The sequence below is a fragment of the Bombina bombina genome, chromosome 4 (genome assembly GCF_027579735.1).
Source record: "Bombina bombina isolate aBomBom1 chromosome 4, aBomBom1.pri, whole genome shotgun sequence".
Classification (NCBI taxonomy): Eukaryota; Metazoa; Chordata; class Amphibia; order Anura; family Bombinatoridae; genus Bombina; species Bombina bombina.
The window spans coordinates 1,026,949,007-1,026,965,021 of record NC_069502.1 but is presented as its reverse complement, the minus strand read 5'-3'; the positions used below and the strand labels follow the sequence as shown (position 1 = coordinate 1,026,965,021).

Sequence of the window (16,015 nt, the reverse complement as noted above, 5' to 3'; positions counted from 1 at the left end):
CTCACAGTACTGATGATCATCCATCAGGAAACCCAAAACCACTTTGCATTTTATAGCTCTGACTTAGGGGCATGGGCCCTATACCCCAGGGTCGCGAGCAAAAGGTTTACCTCCCTTGTGTATCATAGATTACGTAGTATAGTGAATATAAAGATATGGGCAGGATATGAAAAGTAAGGGCGTGGGGAACATATATGTAGACTATAGTGTTACAGCTTATGGAGGGCTACTATAATAGTGTATACTAAGCTAGGTAGGGACCTTCATAATAAACTAATAGAGAACAGAGTTATACCCGGTACACTTTCTCAATCAATATGTGTGCATAGATATAGACAGCAATTAAGATCAGTCCACTTCAAAATAAACAAAAGGCCAATCTAGAACTTCTTTGTAAACACAATACTCAGAACTTTTAAAACCATAAGAAGAACCAACTAGGAAGAATGAGCTATAAATATCAGCCCATGAACATGCTAAATTACAAAAGTAGGGAATAAATGTAGGTAACCTCTAATGTCCGTATTGGTAAATTCAAGTTCTCTGCTGTCACACAGTTCAGACCTTAAGATCAAGAGGTACAAGCAGTGTTCAGTACTTTATGTAAACCTGCGAGCTCCAACCCTAGGAGATCTGCTACAGCGATGTGATTGGAGTCAGCCAATTCAACTTTTGTCAGGGAACTGTAGGGGATCATTGAGAGAAGACGGCAAATAGAATAGTGGCTTCAAGGGGTGCATTGTCCCATGCTTACAGTGTAAGCAGTGTCATGAACATTATACCAGATCAGGGGAGATAATATAATAAGTAGGTACAGGTAACAAAAGTAAGAAGCCTTCATTCCAGAACATCCCACAATGTTCCCAAAAAGTTACTGATCTTAGGTACGGGGTCAGCCTCAAGTCCTTTCAGTAACCAGTGTTCTGTGTGAGCTGATGAATATTGGGGTAGAGCAAACTCAGAATGGGAAATGAGATGCAAACTGGGCATTAGAGTGGGATCCCTTTGGGTGGTTAAATGTTATGGCGGTTGGTGTTGATGTTACATATTATAGTACTAGTGAAACTGCTGATAATTGTGTGTTGTAGAGAAAATTCAGCCTATTCCAGCTTTACACTGAACCTGTGCATTAAAACAACTACCTTTGGGCAGGGGATTTTTGGCGGCCTCTACAGAGGAAATCTCTCAGCACCCCCCCGGGGAACCGGGTACGTGGAGATACTTTCTAAATCCCCTTTTCTATTCCCTACAAAACTAAACATGGAGGAACTACTTGAGGCCATACAGGGCTGGATGTCCGATTTTGAGCATACCATACACGCTAGATTTGACCGCCTATCGTCCCAGATGGATATCACTCACATCAAGATGGTCCCGACCGGAAATGAGAGGGGGGCGAATGTGGAGCTCCCTGGGCTATGTGACACATTAACCGAGATATACTCACATACCGCAACGGACACACAGAAGTGTGAGCAACCGGAAGCCTGCGAGAGCTCTTTACCTGCTCTGGTCCCTAACTGGGGAGATACGGCCGGCTCTTTGGGGCGGGATCTGGGCGAGGTGAGAGCTGAACCGCTGACAGGAGTCATTCTACATGCCAGGCTTCAGGTACTGACACCGGGATTCTTCTATATGTGTGACACGGGGTCCCCCTTGCTCAGAAAGGGAGGCTGTGGGATTCTGTATTTTAACCCCGTTGTTCTGTTGGTGATTGGAGGAGCTGCCTCTTGGCTGATCCCACAAAGTCAAAATGCGGTTGTGAAGAGTGCCTTTCGGTCCGGCATAGGTTAACCGCTCATAGCCCCTGCCAGCATAGAGAGACAGTGGAGGACTTTTGATAAAAGCGGGGAAAGGTATATGCGGACCTACAGAGGTAACAATAAATATGTGAGACTTTGGCCTAGAAAATTGTGCCTACTTAAGAGCCCTGAGAGCTTTAGGATGGGCCTTGTTACAACTGTTTTTCCTCTCTCTCCTACCACTAAGCTATGTGGGTGTGTGGACACGAATCCGTTTTATCTGGACTGTGGGTATGGTGTCATAATCCCAGAACTTTTTGAGCTACCTAAAACCCCACTGACCTGTGTTTTGGACATTTGGGTGCTTTGTGCCTGGACTGTTGGTTTGGAAGATTTTCTAAAATTATTTGATATCTAACTTAACCCAGACCAACGCTCAGATTATTTTGTTAACAATGTTCGCTTATTGTATTGTCATATCCAACATAGAAAATGTGGCTGATATTTTGCATTAGGAGGCTATGTCTTGATTATGTTTATTTTATCTAACAAGGCGACAAACCTCTCTGGTTAAACAATGTCGCTGGGGGGTGTGGCACTCATTGCGGCAATATACTGTACATTAGAGGATTCATAATGATAGATTTTATAGTTTCTGGTGGCCCAAGAGAGGCCTATATATCAGAGGCAAGGAGGAATCCACAGTGTGTGCTGCTCTGGGGACCACCCCCCCTTAACAGTTAATAGATAAAGTTAAAATAGGGAATGCATATCGGCACTGGATCTTGCTAATTTCCCTCCCTGTTAGATGAGACAAGTGGTGTATAAGGGTAGTTTAAAACTAAGATGTGTCCTACCGCGCGCACACTGTATTCACCTGCAGAACTTGGGCCATATTGGTTTGTGTATTGGGATTGCAGTGTGGGAAGACATCCCAGTTGCTATGCAGTTTTGTGCTACACTTTACCCCACCTGATGCTGCTTCGCACGCTGTGATCTGTAATGCCTATATATTGGGTTCTTTAGCCTAACCTAACATGTCAATTATTGAATTTTTCTGTATGGTGTGTATGGTGTGCGTGTGGCCTTACCATTAAAGATTATGCTGCTCCACTGAGTGATTTGAGGCCTCACACAGGCCTATAGTAACCTAAAGGGTATATTGAGAATAAGTAAGGACCTACATTTTCCTGTTCAGAATCTCTCTACAGAAACCAGGTCTCAGACCTCACATTTATTATAGTGTTTTTGACTTTAACATGTTTATACTGAAAACGAGGTATCGCACATGGCTTGTGCATATTCTCCTGAGGAGGAGCTATTATTGTTCAAGGTTTTAAAGACATGCCTATGTATTTGTTATATGAGTCTGGATGTATGTCTATAGGCGTGTTGCCATGATTAATATTTGATTGTGTTTTTTTGCATGTTCTGATCACCTCAATAAAAACTATTTAAAAAAAAAAAAAAAAAAAAAAACAACTACCTTTGGAGATGTGTGGAGCTGTATCAAGCATCAGAGACTTGGGACCTAGTTCAAATGTCACTGTTCTCACCAGTTTGCTGCTATCTGTGTATAGTCTCTGCGACTCAAGAAGAGGATGCCAATCTTTTGCGACCTCATTTTTGTAGATCGTCACATTTCTATGGCACTGTGATGTGTCTTTTCCAGGGTTATCTCTGACTCTGTTGAGCTCCTCATGCTCATGATCAACCGACCATGCACTATCGCCTGGGGATATAATCTGCGCTGCGCAGGAGTTCTCCGCTATACACAAGGCATGGTCAGTTGTTACCAAGCATCTGCGATCATTTGGGCCTACCAGCAGCTGCAAAGGTGGATCCTTCCTGAAGGGTACTCGGCACCATTTCTGAGCCGTTATGGAAGCCGGTTCCGCTAGTGTAAGTAAGGGCGCAACAGATGTTACATTTTCACCATCCGGATCAAGAGCCGTTTTCCCTTTTGTCTCGCAACTAGTGGCAGCCGGTTGTTTGGGGTTCTGGCATATGGGGACCAAAATTGCCCCAAGGTTGCTTCTGAAATCTTTGAAGCAAATAAATAGCTGTTCCTGTATTCTACGTTCCCATCTATCCACTGTCGTCAGCATGTCATATCCAGCGCCGGTAGTAACCTAGATAGTCATTGTGTAGGTTGAGTGATGGTCTGTTTAGAGGTTGTAGTTCTGTCTGGGCGTTAATTTTCAATACACAGGGCTCTGGTTTGTGTCGTAGGATCTCCGGATTGAGGCTCGCCTACTAGTTGAAATACTTTGGTTTACTTAAAGTGCTTATCTCTGGGTTGTTTATGGTGGCTGATAGCTTCTGTATTTGTGCTGTGTTTACCATGTAACCAGGCAAGATTGCGCATCCACTCCTTTCCACCGTTTCACTCCTTAAAGTTCTTCCTACGTGCTGTCGGCTCCATACCCGATAGCAGCAAGTCTGTAGTGTAAGCTGTAACCTATGCGGCTGCTTACATTAGAATTTCTGGTCTTTTTTCACCTTTTTCCCTGTGTCACTTCACGGAGCTCATCCCTTACACCTCCATCTCTGTGTGCTGCTCAGCTCCACCCCCCCGACTTATATAACATTTTTTAAGTTTACTGTCATTTTAAAAGAATATTTATCATACTTAACAATGCATAATATTTTAAAAATTGTAGATAAACGCACTATTAACCCATAAGCTGCCCTAACCTAATCACCTAATCAACCCCTATACAGGTATGGGGGGTGGTTAGGATATTAAAGCTTAATAAATGGTAACCATCAATCGCCTAATCAACCCCCATACAGGTTAGTTGATTAAGGCGTAATAAATTGTAACCATCAATAATCATTCATTCTCTTGATATTAAGTTACTATCTTGGAAGGTGTTATTTCTGTTGGCGATTTCCTCAGTATCAGAGTGGTCTCTCCCTTATCTAGTTTTACAGATAAGGCTGTACTATGGATGAAATCAGGTTTTATACCTAAGGTTGTGTTGAGGGACAATATAAATCAGGAAATTGTTGTACTGTCCTTGTGTCCTAATCCCTGTTCTCCAAAAGAGAGATTATTACACAACATGGATGTGGTTAGGGCATATTAAAGTTTTACCTTCATTCTACAAAGGATTTTTGTCAATCATCTAGTCTGTTTGTGCTTTTCTCTGGCAAGTGCATAGGTCAAAAGGCCACTGCTGTTTCTTTATCTTTTTGGCTTAGAAGTCTTATTCAGAGGCGGGTCAACAACCTCTGGCTCATATTACAGCTCATTCTACCCGTTTGCTGTCTGCGTCTTGGGTTTTTGAGAATGTGGCTTCAGTTGAACAGATCAGTAAGGCTGCTACCTGGTCTTCTCTACATACGTTCACAAAATGTTATCATTTTGATGTTTTTGCCTCGGCTGAGGCATCTTTTGGGAGAAAGGTTCTTCAAGCAGTGGTGCCTAGCAACTAGTTGACTCCACAGCTTCGGTATAGATTCCCATATGAAAGAATAGGTTTTTGTGGACTACCATTAGAAAGAAAATAAAAATTTATTCTTACCTGAAAAATGATTTTCTTTCTCTGTAGTGAGAGTTCAAACACCCACCCTGTTTTTTTTCTAGTGGTGGCAGTCATAGTTGTACCTCTTTACCCTTTTTTATCTCACATTTCCCTTTCCACGGTTATGAACTACTGGGAGGGATAGTTGAATTTTCTGTTTGGGGTGTCTTTGCCTCCTTCTGGTGGCCAGGTAATGTTTTCCCATATGTAAGAATAGGATTTTGTGGACTCTCAGTACTAAGAAAGAAAATAATTTATAATTTATTTTTTTGTATTTATTTTTTATTACTAGGGTTAGGATTGACAGGCCAGTTTTGTGAGCCGCCCAGCAGTGAAACAAATTTTTTTTTTTTTCATAATTCAGGTATAGCATACAATTTTAAACAACTTTTCAATTTACTTCTTTTTATCAAATTAGCTTTGTTTTCTTGTTATCCTTTGTTGAAAAGCATGAAGGTATGTTTGGGAGCGTGCACTGTATGGCAGCAGTTGTGCAACAATGCTATACATTAGCAAAGAAGACTAGATGGCAGCACTAGTTCCTATTATGTAATGTTCCAGATGTGCATAACTATCTAGATATCTCTTCAACAAAGAATAACATGAGAACGAGGCAAATTTGATAATAGATGTAAATTGGAAAATTTCTTAAAATTGTATTCTCTATCTGAATCATGACAGAAAAAGAGTGTTTCATGTCCCTTCAATAAAGGAACCACACCTCACAGTCTGCATTGTGTAGTTTGCTAATTGCTCTAATTAACAGTTTCACTGATGGGCCGCTCACAAAAATGACATTAGAGGGAACACTGATTGACACAGGAATTCATCAACTGACAAGGACATTGCTGGTTCATTTTTGAATAGGGCAGAGAAAAGGCTTTTACACAATTACAGTTACAGTTTTACCTACATGAGTAAAGCAACTAAATGTTTTGTTTGTGCATGTGCCTAATATTTACTATGCTGGTAAATTATAGATAGGGCAAAAATCAGAGCTCCCACCTGTCCTGCATTTTGCTGAACTTTTCCAGGTTGGGAATGATTTCCCACCTTTCTTGGAATACCAGACTTGCCAGTTAGCATATATTATACAGCATAATCCAAAATAAAGCCGCTTGTATAGATTTTAAATCAGCAATTTATTTGTAATTAGTTTCCAACACATGTAGAATTGTTTCATCATAACTGTGCATATATTTCTCTATTTATAATTTATTTTCTACATGAATCTGAACCTAAGAAATATTATCCATGCTGGTAAAATGACGGCTATTTCCTGCACCCACGAACATGTTTTTGGCTCACAGAGAAAAGTTATTTTCCCTACCTGAAGCCAAAAAGTTCTTGTGATCACAATTCATTTTAATAGACTTTTTAACACTTTTTCGAGATCAGTTTTTCTTTTTCAAATTCAACACCTCAATGAGAAGAAGACTATGGGTTTCTATTAGAAGGACTTGTGACATATTTTAATATTAATTAACAGTTAAGAGCTGACCGGCACTACAATCCAAAAGAGTGGGAAAAACTTATCAAATAAAAATATTTCTATGAGATAAGGTGCTAATCCTCCAAAATAACAATTAAATTATACAAAAGAGAGAAATTATGGGGGCTTACAGAACTATTCCCTACTAATAAAACACATAGCCTTTATTTATAAATTAATATCATTAACAGAAGGTATTATGACATCTAATCACCCTGCTCACATACCATCCTCCCACTGGGTAAGGTTATATAGTACTCAAAAAAGCAAAATGAATAAGAAATTAAACAAAAAAAAGTTAAAAAAGAAAGCATCACACTAATTCCAAAGAGTCCTGGCCGATAAACTGGAATCTCGGGAATCGGGTGGGATAGGGGAGAGGCAAGTTAGAAAAGATAGTGCAGCAAACAAGTTTCGGCATATAAAATCCAATTTAGCATTGAAAAAGGCTGTGTATGGCCGAAACTTGTTTGTAGTTCAACCAACTATTTTGGAAACCAGATTCCATAATGTTATGAATCTGACGTTGTACAGTTCTGTTGAATCATTGGTTAATGTATTGTAAGTGGAGGTATCTTACAATTAGGAAAGAGCATCACTTCTGTAACTTTCATAGTCAAGAATCATAATTGCCTCTCCCTTATTGACAGAATGAATGACACTGTGCAGATCTTACTGCCACCCTTTTTGCAAATTTCTGGTCCATTTCCTAGAGCCATAGCTTTTTATGTCATTAACCAAATAAAGGTGATACAGTTAGGTGGCTTTTCAGTATCATTTGGTGCTGACATTGTGTCTTTCATTTTAAAGGGACATTTAAACTAAAGATATTATCTGTAAATAATGAAAGGACCATAAACACATTTGTATAATCAATAAATGCATGTGTTGGTTATGCCAAACTGGGGAATGTGTAATAAAGAGATTATCTTTTTAAACAATAAACATTCTGGTGTAGACTGTCCCTTTAAAATCCCTTTAACATAGTACACTGAATTAAATATGTGTTTTTGTTTTCTTTCAGATGAAAACCCAGAACAACAGAGAAGCAGTTTGAGTGAAAAAGTGTCACTTTACAATGGGGACATAACATTGCTAGAAGTAGATGCCATCGTAAATGCTGGTAAGTCACCTGCACTTTAATGTACATCTTATGTATTCATAGAAAATACTATGTTGTGCTTTTTACAGTGATTTTAAATTCTACCTCGTTAGAGCTGAGATTTTTTTTTTTCTTCATTAAAATTGCTATCATAGCTACTTACAGTTTTAAAGACTGGATTGAAAACCTTTTTCTTATGAGTCTAAACTCTGCTTTTAAAAGATGTTCTCTTGTGTGCATTGTGCGCTTTCATGTAAATTGTTTTATATTTAGACTACAATCGGCGGATATTATGATTCATTCTTCTGCAGTCATCTTACTTTTGTGTCTAATTGCATGGTAACATGTTCTTTACTATAATGAGGCCTGCTTTTGTTGTGTACAATATGGCTATAGCTTCATTTTCAGCTCATAAAACAACATTTTGTTTCTGAGCTAGGATAGGTCTAATGGATTTGCGTCTATGCTTTGCAGGTCAGAACACTCTGTCCGTGAAGAGTAAAGCACTTTTGTAATCACTATGTTCAGGGAAAAACGTAAAGATTACAATCATTTGTACTAGATATTATCCTTTTATTTATTTTTTTGCTTCATGCATTGCATTTAGGAAACATATAAATGGGTGTCTGACTCTATTCTGCAAAATGATTGTATTCTTTGCGTGCCCGATGGTCTTTGCTCTAGTTTTCAAATATTTATCATAGCCTTGGTGAATTAGTCTGAACTGCAATCTATTCTGAAGGGGACATGAAACATAATATTTTTCTTGATTCATGATTTAGATAGAACATACAATTTTAAATAAATTTCCAATTTACTTCTATTGTCAGATTGGCTTCTTTCTCTTGGTTTTAATTTATTTGTTGAATGAGTAACACTGCACTACTTTGAGCTAGCTGGAAACATTGGTGAGCCAATAACAAGTGGGATATATGTGGATTTACCAATCGGCATGCTAGCTCCCAGTAGTGCATTGCTACTCCTGAACCTACCTAGGTATGCTTTTCATCAAAGGACACCAGAAGAACAAAGACAAACAGATAATATAAGTAAATTGGAAAGTTGTTTAAAATGGCATGTTCTATCTGAATTGTAAAAAAATAATAAAATATATATTTTGGGTTTCTTATTCCTTTAAATCTATAAATAATGGAGAAGATAAAAGTAGTGCAGATTTAGCACCAATATGTTATATTAAAGGGGTGCTAAAGTTGAGACTTTACTGCAATGGGCTGCATACACTGCAATAGTGAAAGCATGTTGCAGTAAAATGTACCATTTAATGTCCCATTAATTATATGAAACAAATATGGCAATTAAATGTCATGAAGTATAATCTTGCATGGAGTTTCTGAGTATTAAAGGGACATTAAAGCCAAGATTGATATATATATATATATCATTGCAATTAAAATAAAAAATATTTCTGCAATATTCTCGCATTTGTGCAATGCATCTAATAAAAATTCACATTTTCTTGCACAAGATCTTCTGTGGATTCAGTACCTACATGACCCTGCTTGTACACAAAGGGCAAGTGTCATTACACAAAACATCACAGGTGGCACTTGTAGCATTTCTTGTAGGCAGATGCATGGAACATATGTGCTTTTTATAGTATTTGAAATACAAAGCATTTCAAATATAGCTGGTATGTCCCTTTAACATATTTGCCTTTTGCTTCCCTCATTTAGAAGCATTAACCTGTAAATATACTTTACTGTAAATAATTAGACATTGAGACACTTGTTAGAAATGTTTTACATTAAGAGGTGATTGTTAGTTAAAAGGTTGGCAGATTGCTTACATATTTTAGCCTCGTAATAAAACTAGATATTAATTGCGCCTGTGATTTCCTTTAAGGTGTCTATTGATTTTCTTTTTGGTTGCATGTACTGGGACATTATTCTATTTTATAAAAAAAAAAAAAAGTTTTTGCTGCTTTAATGAGGACTTCAGAATTAAATGTCTTGATTTAATATGAACACCAAAGCATGTAAATTGGTTGCACACAAATAATTATGTATTCTTGACAATAATTACTGTTGGCTTGAGATAATTTGTTTTGTCAGCAGTGCTGGATGCCACAGTTCTTACATTTTAACAGGAATTTTGAGTTTGCAAGATACTTTTTTTGTCACATACTGGTACAAGCTAATAAAGAATGATAATCTATACATGTATTGTAACCAATTAGTTAATAATTATAGCAAGAGATGAGATTGATTGTAATGTAACCTACCCGTTTTGTACTTAGCATATGGTTTGTAATGCCATCCATGAATGTACTGAACTTTGTATAGCAGGGGCACTTTGCAGTAAAGCAATCAATTCAGCATATAATACTATGAGTTGCAAAAGCAAGCAACAAGAAAAAGAGTGCTGGCCCCTTAAAAATAATTGGATATACTTGTGTATACAGATTGATATTTAAGATAGGGTGAATAGAATTAAAAATTCAAGGTTTCACTTTATTGAACAAAATTAGGACACAAAGGCACAAACCATTAAAAACACTTGAACTGATCCACCTATATTATAAGTGGAGTGGATACAGGTTAAATGCACGTAATCCTAGAATGGGTAAGGGCTTACTTAAAGCAGAAGGTAGGGAAATAATATTTAGGTAAATATCAATCGCTATATCTTGAGTTCATGAGAGGGATCAGTATCTGGGATGTGAATTATAGGTAATAGCGTGTTACGGTTTGGAAGGTATAAATTATCACTGTGAGTTTCAACTTTTACGCTAAAGAGAGATAATGTTATAACGTTGTAATGGCATGAATTAATCTCCTTGTTTTATGGATCTAGATTAGGTATAGCTCGCTTGCTCTGACAGTTCAATTACCCCAAAAAAGAAAAAAATATTTTGGTTTAAAATCACAAATTACTGAAAGAGTTAATTATCCACTAAATAGTGTGAGCGTGCTGAAGTACCATAAAATGGTAGCCACTATGTTCAAAGTATTTAACTTGTAAGGGTGTTACTATAGAAATGTGCGTTCTAGTGAAATCCTCTACTAAACTCCTTCTATAGCGGGAGTTAAATTAAAGTATATCTTTCCCTTTTGCTTAACAGCAAATCACCCATTCAACAATGCAACAGTACGGTAACCATTTGCAAGTATTATCCACACACTTCAGTTACACATTGGCGGATCTGGTAAGCAAATTAAAATTGGAGAGACGGAGCTCTCAGTAGCCGTTCCCCTACCGTAGTACTGCTTACACCCACTGGTATTTTCCATAGCACCGGACATTCTGCTGTGCCTCAAAACAACTAACATAAATTGCACATAATAAGCACAACATATTAAACATTGTATTATTCGATCTACAGTAATCTATAGACTTGTGGAACTGGAAATCCACATATTGCAGGTCATAAGATTAGATATATTATATTATTGTTCTGCTGTTCTTACCTAAAGTGCAGCAGATGCGGATGCCACAATATGCACACAAAAAATGAATAAGACCAAGAATATCAGGCTGCATTTATTAAAGGGACAGTCTACACAAGAATTTTTAGTGTTTTAAAAGATAGGTAATCCATTTAGTACCCATTCCCCAGTTTTGCATAACCAACACAGTTATATTAATATACTTTTAACCTCTGTGATTACCTTGTATCTAAGCCTCTGCAAACTGCCCCCTTATTTCAGTTCTTTTGACAGACTTGCAGTTTAGCCAATCAGTGCCTGCTCCCAGATAACTTCACGTGCACGAGCACAGTGTTATCTATATGAAATACATGAACTAACACCCTCTAGTGGTGAAAAACTGTTAAAATGCATTCTGAAAAGAAGTGGCCTTCAAGGTATAAGAAATTAGCATATGAACCTCCTAGGTTAAGCTTTCAACTAAGAATAATACCAAGAGAACAAAGCAAAATTGGTGATAAAAGTAAATTGGAAAATTGTTTAAAATTACATGCCCTATCTGAATCATGAAAGTTTTTTTGGCCTAGACTGTCCCTTTAATAAGCACAAAGGCAATGTTCCCAACCAGGGAATCAGTTCACCTGAGCTCAAGGTGTCATTTAAGGCCTGCAATAATTTCCTTATGTAGCCATGCTCTTGCACAGCCAATTGCGCAAGAGCAGGGAGTATTCTGGGATTTTTAATTCCACCACCTCTGAGGTACTAGAGAGGTTAGCAAACTCTGGCCTTGCAACCCCTTCTTTTTAACTTGCGGTTGCAGGCTTCCATGAATGAGCCTCCACTGTAAAGGCTCTAAAGCTGTGTCCACAAGTTAATAAATGTAGCACTACTAGTAAGATTTCCACAGTAAGTCATTTATGACGAGGGATGGAAAGTCTCCTTAAGGGTGATGGTGTTAAACCAGACATACACTCTCTGCCCAGTGTGCCTACAGGAATATGGTTGCACCTCACTAACAAAGTCAAAATAATGGTCTGGGATTGCCATTTTGTTGTTCAGAGAAGGGTAGTATTTTGAGGCTGGATTGTCCTTTACAGGTGGGATCAGACTGATATGCTTCAGGAAAGTTCTCCTCTGTGAACAGCAGATTTGGGCTAAAAGAGGCTGCGCCAAAGAACACCTACTGTACCATTGTTCATTCCTGGTTGGGTGCTTGTCTTTCTGTGTATCTATGGCAAGCCCACAAATCAGAGCATATTTTTACATTGTAGGACATAATCTTGGGACTGTTATATCACAGGACAAGAGGCTAAAAACTGTGACTATCCTGGAAAAAGCATCATGGTTGGAAAGTATGAAATAATTAGATCAACCTATGTATATAAGGACATCAAAGAGCAGTATCTTGAAAAAGGCCTTAGGAACACGCTGAACAGTAATTATATTTTACTGTAGAGCAGACCATGATGATACAGCAGTAATTCTGGTTTTATTAACGTCTATACATTGGATATTTGGAACGTAGAGGTTTGATATGAAAAGGCAGCTTGCTCGTGTCCTTGAGAAGAACACTCTGCTACCTGAGATATTAAGTTGGCTTTTATATTCTGTCACTTTAAATGTGGTTATAGTAGAGAAAAAGGTAAACTTTCATAACAGACTTGGATTATAAGGATTTATTGCAAGTGAACAGTTTTTATATAAAAAAAATGTACATTTGCTAAACGTATCAGTTGTAAATTGACGTTTTATAGGGGAGTTTCTTTTCTTTTTTATCCTTTATACAAGATTGTTTTACTTATCTTTTAAAGGGAAAGCAAAGGCAATATTAAACTTTCCAATTTACTTCTTTGTTGAAGAGTAAACCTAGGTTGGCTTATAGGAGCTCAGGAGAGTGCACGTGTCTTTTGTACTCTATAGCAGCAGTTTTTGCAATATTTTGCAGCAGTTGTACATTGTTGCAAACACTGCTGCCATAGTGCTTGTTTAAAACCTGCTGCTTATATTTACAATAGTCATCAACTGTTTTTGCTGTCCATTCACCAGCATTCTTATGCTATCAGACAGTTTTATTGAAAGGATTTTCTGTTCACCACTAAACAAATGCTATGAGCAAACAAACTTTAATAAAAATAGTTAAATGACAATGTAATCAGACAAGCTGCTGATTAGTTAATTGTATTCAAAGCAAATGCAGAAAGACCCTTTCAAATGTTTCCTCTAATGTTTTTAGCAGTGTTTTTGCCAAGTGAATAAAATGTAATCAAACCTGAAAATGTTGTAAAACTCGTAAATAACTCACACCATAAAAATGTAACACACATGGATGGTATAATAGTTGTTCTCTGTTAAAATATAAATATGTAATATTTCTGTATATAAAAATCTCACAAGGGCTTTCCATACCTGTGTAAAAAGCAGTTGTATGCATATAAACAGAGCTGCCAAGGTAAAACATTTTCATAGTCTGCACTGGTTTGCATATATAAAATTATATTATGATGTCATACAGTGGCGGCTGGTGACTTTTGAAGATGGGGGAGCACTAGCCCCGCCCCTCAGATGGTTCCGCCCATTTTAATGTGTGTGTGTGTGTGTGTATATATATATATACATACATACACACACACACTCTTCCAGTTACCTTAAAGGGACATTAAACCCAAATTTTTTCCTTTCATAATTCAGACAGATAATACAATTTTAAACAACATTTCTATTTACTTCTATTATCTAATTTGCTTCATTCTTTAGATATCCTTTGTTAAAGAAATAGCAATGCACACGGGCGAGCCAATCACAGGAGGCATCTATGTGCAGCCACCAATCAAAAGCTAATGAGCCTATCTAGATATGCTTTTCAGGAAAGAATATCAAGAGAATGAAGCAAATTAGATAATAGAAGTAAATTAGAAAGTTGTTTAAAATTGTATTCTCTTGACTTCCGGAGGAGGAGCTCAGGTGTATGGTCACGTAAGACACCTGCTCTGATTCACCTTCTTTCAAGCCTGATGGCGGGAAATCTGCGCCCAAAACCCTAGACCTTGGGCGGCCTGAATAGCCAAAATTACCGCTACCGGAGTCTGTATTAGTGCCACTCCAAAGCACTAAAACTGCATTAAGTAGTACTCTTAAGGATTTACAAAGTTTTCAGCAAAATTCTCTCTGTTTTCTGACACTCAAAATTACTAATAACCTCTTAAAATAAATAGTGGAGAAGTACAGAGAGGATAACTATTGGCTAAATCAATAAACCCAATGCCGGTATTATTTTGAACTTTTTCTCATTGCTGGCTCCTATGAGCGACCGTTGCTACCAACCTAGAGGACAGAACTGTAACAAATCTACGGCAGAGAAGCCGGGATCTGTTTAAAACAGCGCAGGATCTTACATAAATATTGCTGCCCTGGCTTTAATTCTACCTGTCCTTGCATAGTTTCTGAGGTAAAAGAACCATCCTGACCAGGACTTAGCATACGGCCTCTTTTTGATCTTGCTGATCTCCGCATCTCCTACCTGGTTTGGAGTGAGGATTCCTGGCTTGTCGGCTGCTGCTGGCCTTGGCACGGACCTTCATGTCCCTTGATGCGCGGAGATCTTGCCGACGGAGGTAAGCGGAGGCGTAGTGATATCCTGGGCGCCGTATTCGATTGGTCCGGACTTCCCCTCCCACCGGTGCTGCGTGAGGGGTCCGGATCTTGCTCCTGCACTTTCTCGTCCAACTGGATCCTGACGGCTGCCATTTTTCTGGCGTTTGACCTGAGCTGTCTCAGGCAGCTCGCTCCGGGATTTTTTCTTTCCCAGCTTGTCCGGTGCTTCCCCTCCCACCGGTGCTGCGTGTAGGGGAGGCCCGGTCTCTTAGAGGAGTCGCCCTGAATACTCTGTGCCCCTGGTCAGGAATGGGTAAAGTATGCAACACATACATTGACTCTTGTATGTATTCCCTCAGTATCATTCAAAAAACATACCGCACAATATAATATCTCTCTCTACTGCAATTCAGCAGCCACCAGAACTTACATCTGAAATACTTTGACTTTCTCTGCTACATTTACAAAAACCCATACAAAGACTGTTACTTCGAAAATGGACTTATTTACTTACTCCACGATAAAAACTCTGGGCTGATAGCAACTGTTTTGACCCATGATTTGATAAATGTTTAATTCTTTTTTTCTTTTTTTTGTATAGAGATGTTTAGTTAGGGCATTGAAGAGTACCCTTTACATGTCTGTATAGGTATAGAGTGAAAAGCCCATATCAAACTAGGGCTCTATATAGAGAAGGAAAGGGAGAAAGGGGGGAAGGAGAGAGGAAGGGGGGGGAAGAAGAAAGGAGAGGGGGGTAGTATAATAGTCTTCCCTACGAATATTTACAAATTAAGACACAAATACCTTCCTTTACAGAAAGGATTATGATAAATTTGAACATATAGCCTTATTGAGAAATAAAGTACAAAAGTTACTAACTAGTTAGATATTGGAAAAGATCCCCAACCTTCTCATATATAGCTAGATCAGTATTCTTGAATATAAGTCTTGATATAATAACTAATGAAGCCATCCTAAGTTACTGATGATAGAAACTAGGGGAGCTTAACCCCTTTGCTGGTACTTTTTTGTTTGGTATCGGAGATATATATAAAAAACATTATTTGTATCAATATTATTTTGATGTTACCAGGTGCATAAAATTTGAATAATTGAATTAACTCTACATAGGGAAAGGCCTGATATTTAAATCTTGTATATTAAATATGGAT

General features: G+C 38.0%; 1 protein-coding gene across 1 annotated transcript in view; it reads left to right on the top strand.

Moving 5' to 3' along the window:
- The window catches only part of LOC128658159 (ADP-ribose glycohydrolase MACROD2), a 342,506-nt gene extending 334,599 nt beyond the window's left edge, over positions 1 to 7,907 (top strand). The window contains exon 3 of the mRNA XM_053712664.1: positions 7,789 to 7,907. Coding sequence (XP_053568639.1) covers positions 7,789 to 7,907 — 119 coding nt within the window. The remainder of the gene's footprint in view (positions 1 to 7,788) is intronic.
- Positions 7,908 to 16,015: the final 8,108 nt, after the last annotated feature.